General features: G+C 47.1%; 8 protein-coding genes and 1 non-coding gene across 9 annotated transcripts; 3 read left to right on the top strand and 6 right to left on the bottom strand.

The window, feature by feature from the left end:
* The first annotated feature begins 119 nt into the window (after nucleotides 1-119).
* GGS22DRAFT_96121 (3-methyl-2-oxobutanoate hydroxymethyltransferase) lies at nucleotides 120-1,591 on the top strand. The gene is made up of 2 exons (XM_047968542.1): nucleotides 120-794; nucleotides 851-1,591. The coding sequence occupies exons 1-2, from the start codon at nucleotides 378-380 to the stop codon at nucleotides 1,505-1,507; spliced, it is 1,074 nt and encodes a 357-aa protein (XP_047822166.1). The 5' UTR covers nucleotides 120-377; the 3' UTR covers nucleotides 1,508-1,591.
* A 9-nt stretch (nucleotides 1,592-1,600) lies between these two features.
* On the bottom strand, nucleotides 1,601-2,095 carry GGS22DRAFT_185710 (ubiquitin-like autophagy protein Apg12; the record flags this gene model as incomplete). The annotated part of the gene is made up of 2 exons (XM_047964364.1): nucleotides 1,601-1,663; nucleotides 1,718-2,095. 2 exons carry the CDS (start codon nucleotides 2,093-2,095, stop codon nucleotides 1,601-1,603), a joined length of 441 nt encoding a protein of 146 aa, XP_047822165.1.
* Nucleotides 2,096-2,418: 323 nt separating this feature from the next.
* On the bottom strand, nucleotides 2,419-4,218 carry GGS22DRAFT_155601 (putative O-methyltransferase). The gene is made up of 5 exons (XM_047960238.1): nucleotides 3,826-4,218; nucleotides 3,640-3,769; nucleotides 3,141-3,589; nucleotides 2,898-3,077; nucleotides 2,419-2,768 (listed from the first exon to the last, which is right to left on the bottom strand). The coding sequence occupies exons 1-5, from the start codon at nucleotides 4,121-4,123 to the stop codon at nucleotides 2,635-2,637; spliced, it is 1,191 nt and encodes a 396-aa protein (XP_047822164.1). The 5' UTR covers nucleotides 4,124-4,218; the 3' UTR covers nucleotides 2,419-2,634.
* A 392-nt stretch (nucleotides 4,219-4,610) lies between these two features.
* On the top strand, nucleotides 4,611-7,322 carry GGS22DRAFT_96088 (heterokaryon incompatibility protein-domain-containing protein). The gene has a single exon (XM_047968540.1). The coding sequence runs from the start codon at nucleotides 4,999-5,001 to the stop codon at nucleotides 7,231-7,233; it is 2,235 nt and encodes a 744-aa protein (XP_047822163.1). The 5' UTR covers nucleotides 4,611-4,998; the 3' UTR covers nucleotides 7,234-7,322.
* A 161-nt stretch (nucleotides 7,323-7,483) lies between these two features.
* On the bottom strand, nucleotides 7,484-7,590 carry GGS22DRAFT_t26. The gene has a single exon. It is a non-coding gene; the product is annotated as a tRNA-Glu (tRNA).
* Nucleotides 7,591-7,870: 280 nt separating this feature from the next.
* Nucleotides 7,871-9,316, bottom strand: GGS22DRAFT_185707 (uncharacterized protein; the record flags this gene model as incomplete). Its single annotated transcript, XM_047964363.1, has 1 exon — nucleotides 7,871-9,316. One exon carries the CDS (start codon nucleotides 9,314-9,316, stop codon nucleotides 7,871-7,873), a length of 1,446 nt encoding a protein of 481 aa, XP_047822162.1.
* Nucleotides 9,317-11,392: 2,076 nt separating this feature from the next.
* GGS22DRAFT_185706 (Dfp1/Him1, central region-domain-containing protein) lies at nucleotides 11,393-13,532 on the bottom strand (the record flags this gene model as incomplete). Its single annotated transcript, XM_047964362.1, has 3 exons — nucleotides 11,393-11,545; nucleotides 11,602-12,981; nucleotides 13,053-13,532. 3 exons carry the CDS (start codon nucleotides 13,530-13,532, stop codon nucleotides 11,393-11,395), a joined length of 2,013 nt encoding a protein of 670 aa, XP_047822161.1.
* Nucleotides 13,533-14,443: 911 nt separating this feature from the next.
* On the top strand, nucleotides 14,444-16,441 carry GGS22DRAFT_155596 (aminopeptidase-like protein). Its single transcript, XM_047960237.1, has one exon. The coding sequence runs from the start codon at nucleotides 14,643-14,645 to the stop codon at nucleotides 16,179-16,181; it is 1,539 nt and encodes a 512-aa protein (XP_047822160.1). The 5' UTR covers nucleotides 14,444-14,642; the 3' UTR covers nucleotides 16,182-16,441.
* A 1,502-nt stretch (nucleotides 16,442-17,943) lies between these two features.
* On the bottom strand, nucleotides 17,944-19,512 carry GGS22DRAFT_185704 (HLH-domain-containing protein; the record flags this gene model as incomplete). The annotated part of the gene is made up of 4 exons (XM_047964361.1): nucleotides 17,944-18,135; nucleotides 18,187-18,915; nucleotides 18,979-19,338; nucleotides 19,459-19,512. 4 exons carry the CDS (start codon nucleotides 19,510-19,512, stop codon nucleotides 17,944-17,946), a joined length of 1,335 nt encoding a protein of 444 aa, XP_047822159.1.
* Nucleotides 19,513-20,127: the final 615 nt, after the last annotated feature.

Here is a 20,127-nt window from a genome sequence, read left to right as displayed (position 1 = left end):
GAATCTTCATGTTGTCAACCCCTATTCAGAAAATTAGTTAGAACTAAGAGAAAGGAAAGAGCTCCGCCTTTAGCCGAGACATTCGAGCCTCGGTACCAATCGGAGAATTCGGTACGTACAAGCGTACAGGCTGACAGGGTTTAGCTGGATTATCTAAGACAGTCCGAGTAAAACACCAACAAAAGCTCCAAATCTGACTGGAGACTCAATTGTACGCAGCAAAAACCATCATGACCAGAGAATAAAACCGTCGTTGGTTCTGAGTTATGGCCGTCGTCCAATTCTCTCCTCTTAAACTTCTTAGTGATCACGTATACCGGGATTTAATTTAATCTTATCTTTTTCCCTTTCAATTGATTCCAATCAACACAACACAAATGGCGCATTGCATGTTCAGATCACGTGCCCTATTGCCATGCAGGGTCATGCAATCAAATGCTAGTATTTTATTCGCATCCACGAAACCATTGCCGTCGCTATGGCAGAGGCAAAGACCACAACAACAGAGATGGAGTTCCCACTCGCCTCTGGGCATAATGTCGGGTCCTCCGAGGAAAAAAGTGACGGTGGCGAGTATTCAGTCTTTGTATGAAAAGGAGGAACCAATCACAGTGATGACTGCGCATGATTTCCCCAGTGCGCATGTCGCCGACGCCGCAGGAATGGACATCATACTAGTTGGTGACAGCTTGGCGATGGTCGCATTGGGTATGGAAGATACCAGTGAAGTGACAGTGGACGATATGCTTCTGCACTGCCGATCAGTGGCGCGTGCCACCAGATCAGCCTTCACAGTAAGATCCCACGTAACTCCGATGATGTGAGATATGAATGGCTAATAATAAATAAGGTCGGAGATCTCCCCATGGGATCATATGAAATCTCACCGGAACAAGCCCTAAAAACGGCTATACGGTTTATTAAACAGGGCCGCGTGCAAGGTGTCAAGTTAGAAGGTGGAAAAGAGATGGTGCCAACTATTTCTAAATTAACCCAAGCCGGCATACCTGTTATGGCGCATGTCGGTCTCACACCTCAACGCCAGAATTCCCTTGGAGGATTTAGGGTCCAGGGGAAAACATCGGAAAGTGCGATGGGGGTTCTCGAAGATGCACTAGCCGTCGAAGAAGCCGGATGTTTCGCCATGATTGTAGAAGCTGTCCCGGCGGAGGTCGCCAGTATCATCACGCAGAAGTTGTCCGTCCCGACCATCGGCATTGGCGCGGGAAATGGATGTTCTGGCCAGGTGCTCGTCCAAGTCGACATGACCGGATATTTCCCGCCAGGTCGTTTCATTCCCAAGTTCGTGAAGCAATACGGAAACGTGTGGGCGGAAAGCCTGCGAGCGATCGAGTTGTACCGAGAAGAGGTAAAATCGCGTCAATATCCAGCCAAGGAGCATACCTACCCGATTCCTAGGGAGGAACTAAAGGCGTTTGAAAAGGAAGTTGAGGAGCTATATCCCGAGGCCCCTGAGTCCGATCCCTCACTAGGAGGCATTTTTTGATAATGTAGAATCCTCAGTTTGGATTTACTATATCAGCGTGAGTAGGCGGGTGGGAATTTTCATGGAGAGCGTGTTCGTTATGAAATTCACGGCTCATCCAAACGCAGGGGTGATCGAATACACCACGATCAACTGATCGCTTGAATCCTTAAAGCACTATTTGAGAAATTAGCATTTCGTAGATATCCTAATGAATAATAACGCGCGTACCCTATGCAAGTTGCCGACAATTTCATCTAAAGCGGGTGCAAATGCACTGTTAACGTAGAGGAATAAGCCATCCGTCGGGCTAAGCCGAAGCGCCTTGCGCAGGTGAGACACGACAGCTTCAAACTTCTGCGTCGCGCCTATTCGTCGCACTTCGCGCTTCAGTTGAGGAGCAGATCCGACAGCCTTGAAACGGATAAGAATGCGTTCCTGCTCAAATTCGCCAGCACTAGCGAGCGCTGAACTAGCATCTTGAGGTAACGCGGTGAGAACGGCTGAGGCAGTCATGGTGAGTGGGAGGTCCGGTGATGTTGGCCGGTCCGGAATGGGGGAGGCCGGGGGAGATGGGGATGGCTGTTCGGGTACGTCTGGGTACTCCATCTTGCGTCACGTATTTCCCTTATTTCCTACGTATTATCGCGAGCAGTGATAGGGAAAATGTTTCCTAATGAATGGGTCGCTTAGCTGGAAAAATCCCGACTTGTCGCAGGTAGATGATAAGGTCTACTAATGTTTCGAGGTGGAAAAGTGATCGAGCAGATCGAAACCAGGCAACGAACTGTCAGCAAGCCACATTCGTGATCCATGTGACAGCGTGGCTTAATCTGAGGCTAGTGGCGCTATAACCCCACTCTGTGTAACAATTTCCCCCCTTTATTTCCCCCAAGTAATTTTCATTTCGTGACTGCAACGAAAAAGCAAAAGTTCGACCAAAAATTCGCAAGCAGTTTTTGGAATCTACAAGCCTACACCAATAACTCGGCCACTTACTTTCACGTTACCGTTGAATGTTTTTAAATCATTTTGAACCGAGGAAAATGTAATTTCTTATCATAACAGAAAATATGACTACGCGAGTAGTTGGTTGGTACCTATTCGTTACAGTCTAAGCCGGTCAAAAGATTCTTGCAGTGGCTCGTTTACGCCAGTTCTACCTCAATCACGCCTTCAAATCCTCGGGGATCCATCGTGACCGATACCATCTCTAATCCCGCCTCATTTATCACCTTCTTCCATTCAGCTTCGGTTCTCTCATAGGCAGAAAGATTTGCCACTATAGCAACCAGAGTTAGCGATCTCTCCTTGGAGAAAGGGAGCAATAACTTCTCAATTAATTTGGTTAAGAGCTAAGACGCTAGAGACAAGCCATAGAGTGGGGGAAATAGCGCTCGGTTTTACTTACTCAAGCTGACATCTAGAGATGCTTGGTACATGCTTGCACCTGTACGCGGCATTACGATCTCACATATAAGAATCTTAGAATATCCCCTTTTCAATGCCGGCTTGATGTTTTGCAGAATCTGAATTGCTAATGCGTCTGGCCAGTCATGGAGTACCATGTGTAAGAAGTACGCGCGACTTCCTGTTACACAGCATTAGTTCCGAGTCATGGTCACCGGTGATGATGTTGGAATAGAGATCTTACCATGGAGCGGCTCAGGCTTAAAGAAGTTGTATTCCATAAGCTTTATCTTCTCCGTATTAAGAGTGACGCCTGAGATGGCGCCGGCTAGATCCTGGAGAACTAGAGCACCAGTCGGCAGATCTGGGTGCTTGTCCAAAACTTTAAGGAGATCCGCGCCGTGGAGACCTCCGACATCGACAACAAGCGGGCCAGAGGATAGGTCCGCTCCTTCGATGAGAGACGCCGTATCATAGAATTCTGTCCACGGAACCCTATACTTCGAGTACTCATATAAGAAACCTCTAAGGCTATCTCGGTAACTCTTGTTGGTCAGGAATCTGTCGAAGATGGGTAGCCTTTCTGGGTTTGCGTCGATGTAACTTGTGTTCTTCGCATCCTTAGGTTCCCGATACGATGTCTTGGCCAGAAACGACGGCAGATTCAGATGGGACATATCCCAATGGTCAGTCCTAGGATATATCAGCAATTATGAAGATCAACTCAACAAGAAAGCACTTACTTCGAAATGATTGCTTGTGCCATGCAAGTAGAATCATCACCGATTGAAAGTGAGAACTGAGTTGGTTTGTACCGATCTTCCCCTGTTTCTTCGATGATATTTGCAGCCCCCAAAAGCCGGAGCAGGCGACCTATACAAATATTAATTTTCAGCTCATGAATTTAACTAAAATGTGAATAGGCATACGAAGGAGGTTTAGCTCGCAAGCTTTCGTAGTTAGTCCCACCAACTCCTTGACAGGCTTTTCTCCTCCGCCAGCTGCAGTCCATCCATGCCAAAGGCCAATGTCGATACAAACCCTCAGCGCTGCATCTACAAGCGACTGTTGGTACGCGATCTCATAAGCCTTTTCTCCGTTGGACTGTAGGCGGCTGACTAGTTTGCGAGCAATCGCCAACATTTGCAACCTCTCGGCATTGTAGCCTTCGAAGTCGGCAGCCGTGAAGGCTTCAAGCTTATTCAGAACCAAATCGAGACCCTCCATTGATAATGATGGTCTCAGAATAATGTATGAGAAATTCAAGAATCTTAATCTTCTCGATCTACCAGTGGTGGCCTCGCAACATATATGGCAGGTGCTCCGGGCACTTCTCAGCCAAGGTTGCAACCATGGCCGCATTTATGTGCATAGTGGTGTCAGCGCCGATGTGTAAGTCTTCTTCATGATACGTGCCACATCGACGAAGTGTCACCCAACCAACTTCACAATAAAAAGCACAACTTGGTCACAGCGACAAGACACCCGTAGGCACATAATCAAAAGAGCCAATTAACATAGAGCCAGCCGGATCTCCGAACCGAATGCAGAGTGACAGAGTCAATAGTAAGATGGCGCAGTGTTCTCGTGCATCCAAAATTCTTTCATTCAATCGCCAACGCTCGTCAACGGCATCATTGATAGGGTATGCTAAAAAGCATATGGTGTCTAGAACGCACCAAACAAGGCAGCACAGTAGTATACGGCATTATCACGAAATCATAACTAAGAGATTATTTTTCGCCACTATTACATATTCTCAGCAGCACCTTGCGATCACGTACATATTATACGCAAAAGGCTACTATTGTGTGTTAAAAAAGGCACTCTCGTGATACCAAATTATCTTCTAGCGTCATCGAATTCCCTATACATACTGGTATAAGAAAAGAAGAGCGCTGAGAGTGGGGGTACGGCCGCCTAGACGTGCCATGTGCCCGTGTCAGCTCGCTTACAGAAGGAATTGCATTTTTTAGCACCTACGATCCGCTGATGTAATTGGTCGTATTTGACGATTAGAAATAGGATCTCGGTCTTGGTCCCCCCAATTCATTTCCAGCGCCCTTCTCGGTATCTCCGACATTACGTTGGCAACGACCGGCATGACCATGTCTTCTTGCGATGAATGTCTTCGTCTCGGCATTCCGCGCGCTATCCACCAGTTGCAGTATACGGAAGGGACCGGCCGGCCAGATGATGACGAGGCTGGCTGGATGTACGGATGGCATAATCGTGCCCGCGACGTCTTTCGGTGTGCGGAGGTGTCGAAATGCGGGCTGTGTGTCGCGGTGGCGAGGGGTTGGCAGGACTACCGCGCCGCGGCTATCATCGATAGTTCGAAAGACGGCATGATAGACGCTCAGGTGCCACCTGATGATTTAGATGCTGACGTCCAGAACATACCCGCATATAACAACGGCGAAGTCCAAACTGTAGTTCTGCGGTTAGAGCGCGCGGACGATGGACGCCAAAGGTGGAGCTACGCCTTACGCGTAGCCTGCATACCAGAGTCGACAGTTGGTTGGGATGTACACCATGAACTCTTCGCCGAGCTAAAAATAGCGAAAAACTCACGTTTAAGGAACTCCGGTGAGGATTCTTACGGCCACCTTGATATGGACTGGACAGTATCGGAAAGCCCAACGTCCGCCGAATCTGTCAAAGTCGCCAGATCATGGTTGGAGACTTGTGTTTCCAACCACTCTTCGTGTCATCAGGAGGATGGGAATTCCAAAATGCCATCGAGATTCCTCGATCTCGGCGATCCAAACTACCCAGACTTCGTAGTTCTTAGGGAGACAAGCGACTACCATGGAATCCCACCCACAGATTTAAGATATGTAGCGTTAAGCCATTGCTGGGGTACAGCGCGAATTATCACGACCGTACGAGCTAACATAGAGGACCACAAACGCGCTATAAAATTCGGATCCCTACCCCAAACATTCAAAGATGCAATACAAATCGTCCAGAAATTCCAGCTGCGGTATATCTGGATCGACAGCCTATGCATCATCCAAGACGACACCGACGACTGGGAGAAGGAAGCAGCTCAAATGGCAGACGTATATCGAAACGCATACTTCGTCCTCGGCGCCACGAGAGGAGAATCCGATACCATAGGATTTCTCTCCCCTAGACAAAGAGCACCAGGCTCTACGGTATTCAGCGACTTTACGTTCTCCCCACTACCACCTCTACTCCACCGATGGACCACAGGAGTCGACATGATGAAAAACGAACCCCTAAGCGATCGGGCATGGTGTCTACAGGAACGGTACCTCGCACGACGTATGCTGATGTACGGAAGCACACAAGCGGCATGGGAATGCGCGGAACTGCGCGCAAGCGAAGACGGCGAGTCGATATACGAGGAAGGAGACCAGTTGTCGCGCATCCTGCAAACAGCAAACACTGGAATATCTGTTTTCGGCGACGTCTTGCCTACGGCGTGGAACACAGACCTCCTGCCGCGGAGGCGTGAGACGGTTGTGAGGTACGCGGATTGGTATCGCATGGTCGAGCAATACACCACGCGGAACATAACCAAGGACCCCGACCGGCTACCTGCGCTGCTTGGTGTGGCTAACGCGCTTGGCGCTATCACTGGAGATGAGTATATCGCCGGGATCTGGCTTGGAGGTTTGTTGGAAGGATTGGCTTGGTGCGCTGTGGATAAAGATGGGCTGCAAGAACCCCAGGCCACGACTAGCCCATCGTGGTCGTGGGTTTCTGTGAAAGGGCCTGTGCAGTTTCCGGTTTATTCTTGGTACGAGTATAGCCAAGGATGGCAGTTTGAGCAAGTGAAATTCGTTCCTTTAGCTGGCTACGTTGAACACTCTTTGGTTGGAGGTACGTTACATCTAACGGCCCCGATTGTAGCAGTTACGGGACATCACCAGAGACCAGTGAAACAACCCGTGAACACGGAAAATTGGGTGCCAGAGCCACAATTCTCTCCGAGTACTGATACTGTTTTCGGCTTTCGGCATGGATCTAGGGAGGTTTGGGTAGAGGGGGGATTTGATATCAAACAGAAACAAAATCATCAGTGTCCGTTGTTTGTCATGTTTCTCGTCAGACTCCCTTTTCACCTCGGGGAAGAACAACTCTATCGTTGTTTGGGTCTTGTTTTGGAAATGACAGGGACTGCTTATGAGAGAGTTGGCTTTGTTGACAGCTGCATCCTCGAAGCTGAAAATATTGATGGCAGGCGACGTTTCTTGAATCTCCCTGTAGACATTAATATCTTCGGGTATCAAGAGGCCGCCGAACTTGATAGCCCTGACACAGAGGAGAATTTTGTTGTAGATAGACAGCAGGTCATCTTAAAGTAATTAAGAAGATAGGGGTCTATAGCCTTAGGCACCTAGTTACAAGTAGTTTCAAACCGATCAAATTCAGCAACGGTACGTATACCCGCCTACCTGGTAAGCAGGTTACGCCAAACATTAATGTAGGATTGTATAACAGGTACTAAGTAAGTATTGATAGTTTCTCAGAATTATTGTTTAAACAAAACAGACAATCAACCAGCCCGTAACCCTGTAACAACAATTTATGCCAGATGGAAGACTACAAAAATAACTCCGAATCGGGGAATCGAACCCCGGGCTTGGCGGATCACTTCAGATAATAGATTGCCTACATCTGGGGGTGAGAGCACCAAATGTTAGCCACTACACCAATTCGGATTTGACCATAGAAGCTGGTTGCGATGCGATATGAAGACCACTCTGTTCAAATTTGTGTTATATGCCCTAATCCTGTTAGCGTTATTGTCCGGTCATATAAAAATTTAACCCGATGACAGCGTAAAACTGGAAGCTCTGGAAGATTTTAACTAATAATATTTCTAGGGCTAGGTCTGTAGCGTTAAGTCTATAGTTGAGGTTAAAAACCTGCAAGATTCGTAATTCATCTCGAGCCAGCTTGAGCCACAGCGCGGCGTTCTTATTTTACTTCACTAGCTTATTATTCGGTCTCTTCTTCCTCATCTCCTTCATCCTCCTCTCCCTCATCTCCTTCATCCTCATCTCCGTCATCCTCTTCATCCGAGTCCCCGCCAATCCCGAGATTCGATAAGTTCGAGCTTGCTTTGCGGATTGTAGTGTTCGCAACAACCACAACTGCCGTCGCGTTCGGTAACTCTTCTTCCCCTTCCTCTTTAATCCCGTGCTCTAGTACCAATGTACTAGATATACTTGCCACGTCTTGGCCGAGGTGCTCCACGAAACCTAAAAGCTGGTTCCTCTTAACATACTTTCCCCTCGTCCCCCAGTACCTATTCCCGAGTTCGACCTCCTTGTCTACGCCGATTCCTCTCGTCGGCTTGTTGCGGTAAGATAAGTTTACTACCGCGTTTAAATATGTCCACCACATAAACCGAGCGCGAGGACGAAAGTTGGTGCGGAATGTGAGCCGCCTTCCGTCGAGATCTTTGACTGACTGGATATTATATACTGAAGAGAATTCGAATACGGTACTTAGCCTTTTCCTAAGGCTTTTCGAATTTTCGAGGACTATGAGTTTGTATTCTTTGGGATCTGAATTCTCCCAATCCTTGACGTGCTGTCGACGGTTGATCATATCCGTATTGGGGTCTTCGTTAACGTCTGGTTCAAGGCGGACGTCTGGTACTATGGCGATGTACCCCAATTCCAGCGCCTTTTCAATGTCGGGACATAAGAATAATCCATTAGAGGCTGTCATTAGCTCTTTTTTTGCTCCCTCCCCGAATATAATATCCATATGCTCGATAGACTTCGCAGGATACAGATGTGCAGCGTGTACCCACTCGCTGCGCAACCAGGCACCGCAGACTGGTTCCCAGATTTTATCTTTCTTCTTCTCTTGAGATTCACCCTCGTGGTATTTATCCATCATCTCAGCTCGCATCTTGCTCTGCTCTTGGCTGCTTCTTCGACCAAATGAGGCTGCACCCAAGCCAAACCCACTCGCCGCGCCGAAAAATAGTTTGACCCACGATTCGAGAAGTGGGTGTTGTTTAGAGAGTCGAGTCGATTGAGATTTTGCAGCTGATAGCTTTAGGTCTATAGCGCTTCGTTTTCGTCCTAATTCTAGGCCCATATCTACTGAACGTAGCCATTCGTTATAGGTTAGATGTGAATTCGACCCCTCCGTGTGTCCTCTAAATGCCATGAGGCTAGTGCATTCATGGAGTTCCTTCTCCATTTCGAGAACTTCTAGATGGGAAGACCAGTATTCGGAATCGAAGGAAGAACTAGGCTTGAGATCCATTCTTCTCTTTTTAATGAGACAACCTAGATCCGATTTTTTGGTTTCCAATTGATGGATGGTCATATCCTTTAGAGTGCGTTTGCTCGATGTTCTGGATGGTATAGGACCGGCTGGGCCAGAGAATTGAGGCGACATTGGTGGGATTTCTTGAGAATCCATCGTATTTCAATATGTGGGCAACTGTGAGATTGAAGATTGGACTGACAAATGCGTACGTTTCAGAGACACGATTATTTATCTTTAGAAGACTCTCACGAATGCCTTTTCCGAAACGACTGATTCTAGCCTTTTATATACATTTCAATCTTCGAGTAAAGTTTCTTTAGTTTGTACTAGCACTGGCTAATAACGCCTCCTCGCGCCTTCGACACTACGCTTTAATTAGGAAAAAAGGCAGTGACTGTTATAATACCTTATCTTGTATGTGGCGTTTTGTATAATAGGAGGTATCTCCTTAATAAATACACCAAATTCTTAAAGGGGTAAGGATGTTTAGAATGTTAAAGATTGCACCAAAATCCAGTATATCGGCTAACATTCGGAGATGTAGCAGTTGCTGCCCGTTTTCCTGATTAAAGCGCAGTGCCGAAGGCACGAGGAGGCGTTATTAGCTAGGTAGTGCAAGTACCTAAATCGGCAGTAACTTTCCTTTCCTGACGGGCTCTCGCCTGCTTCTAAGTTTCTAGTTTACAATGGTGACTATTTCCAGGCACCTAGAGAAGGAATTCATTACGAACTTAAAAAGTAATTACCTTTTTTTTTATCTTCTTGGAGGCTTCGTGCGCGGTTTGTTTAAAGGCACGGTATGAAGTTTATATAAATTTAAGTATTTTTTTCGACTGGAGTCGCTTTGAATCGTTAACGTTGCTGTTGCCTCTTTCAACCTTGTGCCCTAAAACTTCGAAACACCATCATTCAAATCATTAATATTTCAAAGTTTTAAATTTTTAGTACTTTTATAATAAGACTAGTTATTAAAAACTATATTATAAGTATCAAAATTTATACTAAAACTAGCGTAATCTTCAAAAGAATAATAGTAAACTTTTTAATCACAATAAGTCGAAAAGATAGGTAGGTACCTACTTAGATTTATATATATTTACCTTTCCTGGTACTAGCTTTGGACTTTGAAGAGGTACTAGAGTTTGTTTCAGCACTCATTTTAGCGTAGGTAGGTAGGTAGGTAGGTGCGCTATACAAAGATAGTGCCAACAAATACAGGTGGGTAGGTAAGTAACATTGCCAACTGTACTGTGTAACCATCAGTTTAGTGACTGTGATATGGATTACAATAATGAGCCTACTTAAGCAAATATGTACATGTAATAGGCGAGCCGCATGGAGGAAAGTCAAGTCAACTAAAACCTCTTATAAGAGGTTCTGGGTTGGCATGGTACTCCGAATAGAGGAATTAATGTTCGTGGATATGTATCCCAAGAGCAAACCGAAGTCTCAGTCGAAAGCGATGATAAACAGAACACGTAGATCTACGGTAGGCTACTACCTAGCAGCGTTGACTGACGGGAGATGATTGCGACATAGGTTGGTTACTACGTTCCAATTCAGGGGTTATCCAAGGCCAAAAATTGAACCAATAGGAGAGACGGTCACCCGTGGTAGGATACCCGACAAGTGTTATTACTTAATTTTTGAATTTTTGCATTGATTCTTTACTCGTAGACTACTACTTATACATGCATGATCTATGGATCATATGGTTGCACCGTTGCTTCATCAGTGTCGAATGGTGTTTGTTGTAAAAGCCAGACCTGGTCATGTGAATCAGGTGGCTTTATAGTGCCGACCTTGACCTAACCCCCCCGTAGAACTGCTCAAATCGAACGCCCCTACCACTAGGCCAGCCAAGAACTTGTGATTGTTCGGAGAAGAGAAAATAAAACCGCCCTTCGCCGAGAAAATGCACGATGCCAGGGTGACACCCAGATGCGAAAAAGTAGAACCAAAATGCTAAGACTCCATGCCATGCCGTTATGCCTTTTCCGTTTTAACTTTTAGGAAACGGATCAACTCCAATCGTCTTATCGAACAGAGATGGCTTAGGAAGCCGGAAGAAAAGTAAGGGAAATGGGTATCATCGCGCCGCGAATGCCGAAATTAGAAACAGGTTCATGGTATTCTATGTGCCTGGAGGTGAATTACGAGTGAGCAATTGGGCGTAGAGCAATGTCGGAAGTAATGTGATTTCTGCGAAATGTAGGGGCCACGAGCAAATTAATAAGCTTCTTCAAAATCCGCAAGAGTAGGTGTCCAGGATGCGAAAGACTTGTGTTTAGGTGCGCGTTGAAGTTGGGAAAGGAGATCATCCAGATCTCCCCAGTTGTCATTATCGTCAGCAAATTTGCGATGCTTCTTGGTAAGAATATGCTAAATATACTTTTAGTAATCAGTAAATAAGGGTAGAATTATAAGCTGAAACATACCTCATCGAAATCCGCATACTTCTCCGAGCAGTTCTCGCAGTAACCAGGCTTTAGCTCGGCTTTCTTCGGTTGCGCGGTCTCTCGCTTAGTCGTGCGTGGAACGGCCTTTGAAACAGCCTGAGTGTTCTTGCCGGCTGCCGCCTCCTCTATCATATCAAGTTTTCGGCTCGAAGTACGACTCATAGTACTGAAAGACCGTTTGGCTGGAACCTCATCTCGAAAGCTTGCTTCTCCATTACGACGGGAACTAAAGTCCTGTGAAGTCGCAGTACTATTACGCTTCAAGACTTGACGTTGCAGGCCGTGTACTTCCTTGCTCAACCCGGTGATAACGCCGGGTGTTGTTGCGGTTGACGAAACCATCTGAGATCGAATTGCAGAGGTCACGTTGGAGGGCTGAACACCAGATGCGACGGGTTCACCACCGAAGAGGCGGCTGGCAGAACGACCAGTGAACGCCTGGGGACGAGTATCTGCGAATGGGCCGACGGTAGGTTTCGTTGGGATGGACATTTCAATCGAGGCAATGCTGGAACCACGGCAATGGCCCTTTTGCATCTCACCTAACGATCGCTTGCCAGTCACAGGCTTCGGTGGATCCATCTTCGTGGGAGGTTGGAGAACAGGTTTGGTCTCAGCGGTGGCCCTGGTCACTTGGACTTTTGGCTTGGGTTGAGGCCGGGTATCTCTTGGTTCATACTCATCGATGAACGGGCAGCGTCCCAATGCAGCAGTCCGGAACTGAGGCCACTCTCCCTTAGATTTTTCGGCAACCTTCTTATACTCCCTGACCATGATTGGCTTCTGCTTCTCCTCAAAGTCGTATATATATATGTACGGGCCCTTGAAAAATTGTAGATCCTGGGCGTTTGCGGTGGGATCTCGGTCAGATGGTCCATTGACGCGCTCATTATGGAGAAGATTCAGTAAGTTACGATCTTCGGTCGTGCGAGTCTCGGTGACCCTCGTCTTGCGCGCCCCATAAGCGATTTCTGCACTAACGTAAGGGTCAGTCTCGAGGAGCAGGTCCAACATTCGCTGCAACTTGTCCAAAGACCAAATCTTCTTCCCCATCTCTCTAGCACGGAGAAGCACATCCATATTGCGTTTGGGCGGCTCGATCTGAGTATGAGACGGCATCTTCCGGGTTCGAAGGTCTCCGTCAAATCTACGTTTCGTAGAAGCCTCTGATAGCCGGGTTAATAGAGACGGGTTAATCGTCTTTACTTCTTCCTGGTCCTGCTCTTGGTCCTGGATCTGCTCGGTGTGTTTCTCGCTAGCTGCATGCTCTTCCTCTCGACGGCTTACACTCTTCTCCGAGGGGATCGTTCGGGTGGTGACAACGTGTGTGATATCGATAGAGAAGAAGGCTGCCTCACGCTGTACATAAATATTGTTAGTCAACTGCAAATTTGGGATCGAATGGGGATCAAATAGGCTTGGCAACTTACGGCACCTAATGCTGCGATCTGCTTGGCGAGCTTTTTGTGTGCGTCGTTAGGGACCTTCTCGAAGTAAAATACAAGCTTAGGAAATCTAGCTCGATGATGCTGCTGCCAAACTTGAATCTCTTCAACGTCCTTCTCGGTATAACCTGGGTTGGTGGACACAGCCTGCTGGTGTTGGTGTTGGTGATGATGATGTCCGGATCTCTCCTTTGCCAACTTGTTCTCATAACTGTTCGCGTTGCGACGTGTTTGTATGGGAATCTGACTTCTAGAGGCACGATGCTGTTGCTGCGAAGGAGACTTCAATGGTCGTTGAGAACGGCCCTCAATTATCTGCTTTTTGGCGGGAGGCGGCTGGCCATATTGGTCCTCGCGCTGTAGCTGGGTGGCAGAACGTTTGTGCTTAGCTAAGAGAGCTGAGCTTCGCAGGGGGGAATTGGCAACATTCTGGTTCGTAGAAAGAGGAACTCGTCTGCCAGACATGGTGGGAAACGGAGCAGGAGTTGGTGATAAAGATACGGCTGCCATATAATTGAGGTATTACTCTTAGAAATGTTGTTGTGTGGGGTGGAGATGGCGGTGGGCAGCCTTAGACTAGCAATTTGAAGGTTAAGATGGTCAGATCGTGTATCTTGCTGTGTATCCTGCTGACCAACAATTATTGACTAGTCAGTTGCTAAGGTCAAATTGACTCGGCAACAACAATAAAGTCAAGTCTAAGTCAAAAGACTTTTCATCGATGTTGTTCGTAAGGTTGAACCGAGTTACCCAGACATCTAAGTTATTAGTAGGTAGGTTGGTAGGTTGGTAGGTTGGTAGATATTTTGCTTATGTCCGAACCCTGACCCTTTTAGTTGGCACGCGACGAACCGTGACACAACACGTCGGATTTGAAGGGCAAAACACGCGCGATTATTCGACGTCAGAATGACATTGAGATCAAGCTAAATGAGAAATTAATGATCTTGAATAAATCAATGGGTCAACCGACGCGAGAATAAACTTGAAGATCGACGTGCAAAGGCGTGGAGGTCGAGTCGAACTTGGACAGCTTTAAAGCTTGGTGGTGGGCAAATATTAGAATTCGAGAGTTTAGCTCCAAAGCTTTTGAGGGATGAGTGGACAAACCGCGCTAGCACTAACAATTTCCAAAAATCAACAACAAGGTTGGTGCACGGTCCATTTGACATCACTGTCAGCCCCCACTATTGATGTGCACAGCAACCACAGAAGCCACACGGATACCCCACATACCCACCACCTGTGGCACCCATTTTTGCATTTTATCTTCAAGTCATTAAGTAATCGGCCAATCATCTTTCCAACTTTTCATTTACTCAGCAAAAAAATCCGAAGAAGGTCGACGATTTCAACCCGCCTCAATCCTCCGAATTACAACATCCAATTCGAAACGGTCGCACCAGATCTTAATATATATACCTTGGGTTAAGGATTAAAGACTGTTGGTTACCTACTAAAGTTCTTTCCTTACCCAGGTTCAATTGAACTTAAATATTCATATATTACCCTTTTCGGAAATGTCTCGAGCAATTGGGTGATGCAATTGGTTGATACCTTATTCTCACTCTAATCATGAACCTCCATCGACTCCCATTCTGGCAACTCGGACGACACCTTAAACTTCACCCAAAGCCATCTTCTCCGCAATTGGCACGGCCATTCTCAACCAACCCTACTTCTCGATTCCCGAAACCTTTAATAAAGTCAAAATGCACGAATCTAGAATGTAACTCTAGATCTAAAACGGCCAGAAGGGCCTATTCGACAACCATTTCTGCCAAAGACATTCTCTTCGGGCAACCAGTCTACGAAACACACCCACACCTCCTCAAATCGGGTGAACTTACACCAGGTATCACCGCTCAAGAATATCATGAACGCCGCGTCAAATTAATGAACAGCCTGCCGCCCAATTCTGCTGTCATTCTCCCTTCCGCGACTCTTCACTACCGTTCAGGCGCCGTCTTCTACCCTTTCCGCCAGGAATCCAATTTCTTCTACCTAACCGGCTTTTCCGAACCCGACTCACTCGCCGTGCTAACGAAGACCGGAGAGTCTGACGACTATTTCTTCCACTTATACTGCAGACGAAAAGACCCGAAAGCGGAACAATGGAACGGGCCTTGGAGTGGCATCGACGCTGCGAGGGATGTGTGGAATGCAGACCAATCAGCGGATATTGGACGGGTTGAAAGTCTACTACCCGATGCTCTCAAAGGGATGCAGCAGATCTATACGGATGCCGAGTTGACGAGCAACGGTGTATTTACGAAGTTTGGCAACCTATTGAGTTCAGCAGCTCCCAAAGTGAAGACGGCTCCCCTGAAGCCCTATGTCAACGCCCTTCGTGCCGTCAAGTCTCTCGCCGAGGCGAACAACATGCGACGTGCGGGACGAGATTCCGGAAGGGCACTAACGGAGGCCATGCGACGACCGTGGAAATACGAGAAGGAGCTCGCCGCATTCCTAGAATATCAGTATCAGATGTCTGGTCTAGACGGGTATGCGTATATCCCCGTAGTAGCCGGGGGGCGAAAAGCGCTGCTAATCCACTACGTCCTCAATAACGGCACGCTGAACGATTCTGAATTTGTTCTTGTAGACGCAGGCGGCGAATACGGGACTTACATCACAGACATAACGCGCACGTGGCCAATATCAGGAAGATTCACCCCAGCGCAGAAAGACTTATACAACGCTGTGTTACGCGCGCAGCGATCGTCGATCTCTCTCTGTCGCGCCAGCGCCAACGTCACGCTCGATTCACTGCATCGCATCACGGAGAACGCGCTCTGCGACCAATTACAGCAACTCGGCTTCGACGTGAGCGGCTCCCGCATGGGTACTCTATTCCCACACCACGTTGGGCATTACATCGGGCTCGATGTACACGATGTACCGGGGTATCCGCGTAATGTAGTCCTGAAAGAAGGACACTGCATCACTATCGAGCCTGGAATTTACGTACCCGACGACGAAAGATGGCCGAAGGCTTTCCGGGGCTTGGGGATTCGCATCGAGGACAGCGTGTACGTAGGGGACGATAGCCCCTGGATCTTAACTACGGAGGCGGTTAAAGAGGTTGACGATATAGAGGCGTTGAGAAACTAGAAACAATGCGGGATTACATCGTAGAATGAGTCACCGTCGATAAACTCGATGAAGCTAGCTCAAGATTCATACCGTTCCGTGAGAGCGGATAATGAGTTATGTGGCATGAGATAATAGACTTTACGACGCGTACGCAAGGGACGCATATGCCATCAAGTAAGGCGTCTAATTAACATGGATGGTTTATTGTACATTATCCTAGATACATACACACATGTCTATCCACGGGTAGGCAAATCCAATAGAGGATCACTTCTCAATCTTGGAAGTTCACGAATACGATGGCACGTACCTACCTACTTACTAGGTACCCGGCATCATGAAATTTGTGATGCCTAGGCGGAAGGCGACTAGTAAGAGCCCACCCCTGAGGTTAATGAAAAGGGGGCAAAAATTAGGTCTCGGATGAACTTCAAAGTTCGAAGTTCCCACCCAAAATTCGCATATCCCATTCCAAACAAGAATTCTCCTCTCCCAACATCCACAACAACAAAAAAGTTACCGAGCTACGGAACTGTAATGCATTAGTTTCATACGGAAACCCAACACAATCATAGCGTTTCAATTCCTACGTATTTCCCTTTCCCTAATTCTTTTTTTCTTTCTCTTTCCCTTTTCCGCAACTAGTCGGAGTAGCTATGTAGCAGGAGGGGGGAGGATGGGGAGGAGGCGCGCGCGTTTCTGTCCGCCAAGTAAACCCGGATCGTACGATAATCAGCAGATGGGCCACGTCCGCTTTAAGAAATTCGCTCAACTAGGCAAAATCCGCCTACCGGAGTGTCTAGGTCTGATGTAAGAGACGCAAATAGAGAGCGTGCGCGCGAATCCGAATGAAATCTCTTTCTGCCAGGATAGCCTGGGGTTGTATTCATTTCGATCGAGATCTACCTAGGTAGTGGTTACCTAGGTAGCATGTATGTATTATCGCTAGAGTGAGACGGAAAGGGGATGAGAGTGAGAGAGAAAAAAGACTTTCAAAGTTCTGTCAATGCGCGCCATCTCCCGTAGGAGGCGATAGGTATCATATTTTCAACAATCCCTAAGGTAAAAAAAAGAATCCACTGTCTGCTCGCTTCTGTAAAGCCTCTTTAAAAAAAATACATCTCCTTTTCTCGGTAGATGATAATAAAACACACAAATTCCCACCTCTTAGTTTTCATTCCCTCGTAATTTCAACCCGCGGGATACCTATGCCCCTTAAGCGGTTGTGAAAACTGTATTGTAGGACTCCCAAAACACCGTAAAAACGCCATGATTCTGCCTCAGCGGCAGTTGTCCCCAGTTTAAAAGGCCATTCATCTAGATATGCCCCCAAGACTCTTACTCCCCCTAAGATAGATATAGTTTCAAAAAAATCGATATTTCTTTTCCATAAACCCCAACATGCAACCCGACCGTGTATTTGTACCGGACTCCGATGTGCTTGTTTTTCATACAGTAGTGGTATATATACGTTCGTAGCAGGTGTGTAGATGACAGGTGAAGGTGACTCAGAAGTATAGGTGTTAGATTATATATTCGTATTGTTAATGTCGCTGGTATCGTTTCGTGTACTTCGATACGGAGCGCTCTGAGAAGACCAAGTCCAGCTTTATTCGGGTGGGTTGCGAGTGTTGAGTATCGTTGCTGGGGCAAGATATATGTGCGTCGTCATAACTATGAAGTTGTTGCTAAAGGTTCGGCGTATAATTCGAGGATTAGTGGTGTGAGTGGTGATTGTGACTGGGGACAAATAGTTCAGGATGAAATATGAGATCGTTGCCTAAGAAAAGGCTCGGGGGTTGAAGACAGAAGCGCCATATCCTTGAGGTGCCCAATTTGGTGCGGGTGCGGCGCCGACTAATTGTTCGAAGGCGTGTAATCGACGAGCAAGTTCCTCATTCTTCTGTGCCATCGATCGATTTCTTCGCTCCAGTTGGTGAATATATTCAGTTGCCTTTGTAAGAACAGTGCCCTAAAATTTTAATTAGCCAAAATGTGGTACAAACACCGTATTTGAACATACCTTGCTGACTTTTGGGGCTGTTCGTGATGCGGTGGGATTATCGTTCTCATCGCCGTCTTCTGGGATTGCGCGTAGGGATGGGATAGCATCTCGTAGTTCGGCAATCTTGTCCTTCAAATTGGTACGATATTTTCTTTCAATATCGTTGTGCGCAGCCCTGTCACTATTCCGTGGTTTGTCCTTACTCTTGTCCGCAGTGGCATCTATCGAGTTGGTGCGCGAAGGCGCTTGAGGTCGAGTCATCACTGGCTTATTTCGGGGTTCAGGCGTGTTGCTCTTGCTATCACTCATCGTCGTCGGACTTTGGTTGATTTCAAATCGGAAATCCATACCGGCGGGTTGTCTCGTTTGAATCTGTGGTTGAGGAGCTTGTCCTGTGCCCATAGCAATGGCGAGCAGCCTTTGACGTTCGGGGTCGTTGAATGGGGGGTTCACATTCACGTAGTCCATGCGGAAACCAGGTTGTGGCTGTTCCCAGCTAAGAGGCGTTGAGTAGAGTCTCTCGCGAGGAGGGATGTCTGAAGGAATAGGTGCAGAGTCTGTCTTGCTGAGTTGGTCAGCTAGGGCCATGGAGAAGAGGTCTTCTTCGTCCGACAGCGCGTGATCAAGAGCGCTATCGTCGACCAGGTCAGCAGTTGACGAGGGCGGATAAGCCACTTTGAAACTGTTGCCGGGTCGCCCGACAATCCTCGACCTTGGGTGAGGTTGGGCTAGAGCTGGGGATCGCGTCTATATTTCAGGTGATACATTAGCGCCATTGTTTTGCGCGAAGTTGTAAGTTCTGGTTCTTACAGGTTTGCCTTCAGCGAAAATCTGATCACTCTCGTTATCGCTGTCGAAGCGAAGCCAATAGTCAGAACAGTCTAGAGTAGAAGGGTCCTCGGTGAATCTAGACCTTCTAATATCAGAGCACTGTCGCTTCTTAGGTAGCTCCTGTCCTGTGAGCTTGTGCTTATGGGATGGGTTAGAGATGTTCTGCGAGGCAGTTGAGGCCGGTGAGTCGGCAGCAGTACTAGGAGTTTGACGAGATCCTGAGGTTGGGATAGAGTTCACAACACTTGATTCGGCAGACCTATCTAGTTCGTCCCAAAAGCTAATAGATGAGAGTTGCTGTGAGTAATCTGTTGATTGATCGAAGAATGTCTCGAAAGTCTAAGGGAATGTTAGGGTCTATTTAGATCCAACTAAGGTAGGCAGGTAGGTAGTATTATAGATATAATAGATTTATATCTATATATGATCTAGACGAATGAACGACATTCAGTAACATACCTTGTCGTTACCAGCAGGATAAACGTCAATGTCCTGCATAACACCTGTGTCCATGACGAATCCCACAACAATTTTAGGGCCACCAGTAGGTCTTTGGTGACACTATAGCTTAATTGCTATGGTTTCTTAAAATAGGGGGGAGAGTCCCGGTGTGGGAAGGGTTAATCGGGGGGGATCTAGATCTTGTGAGGTGATGTAGACGGGATCATGCGAAGTCCAGGCTAAGCTTGGCGAGATGGAGATAGACGATGGTCGGATTATTCAGAGGGCAAAAAAGTCAGGTCGACAATTTGCCACGTCCGTTGCCGTACGCCGTTATACAAATCGGGGCGATTGGGTAACGTCAGTCCGGGTAAGGGATGTGAGTTGAGTTGACTGCCCGAGGGCGTGTAAGTCAAGTTGTGTGTGAGTGCAGTGCAGTGCGTATGAAGCCACTAGGCGCAAATAGAGCAAGCCACACACACAGACAGGATAGTATAGTATAGGAAGGATTCTCGTCCTTGATAGGATGGAGAGATATGATATCACCAATATTAGTCGAATAATGCCACAATGGCAAATGGGATGGTGATGATGATGATGATGGTTGATAAAAAATCAAACGATGTTTGAAGAACGAACGATTCAGATCGGTTGGTGCCTTAGTTTATCTAGTCGATTAAGGATTGA

This window comes from Annulohypoxylon maeteangense (genome assembly GCF_022496945.1).
Source record: "Annulohypoxylon maeteangense strain CBS 123835 unplaced genomic scaffold GGS22scaffold_3, whole genome shotgun sequence".
Classification (NCBI taxonomy): Eukaryota; Fungi; Ascomycota; class Sordariomycetes; order Xylariales; family Hypoxylaceae; genus Annulohypoxylon; species Annulohypoxylon maeteangense.
This window is presented reverse-complemented; position numbering and strand designations above follow the sequence as displayed.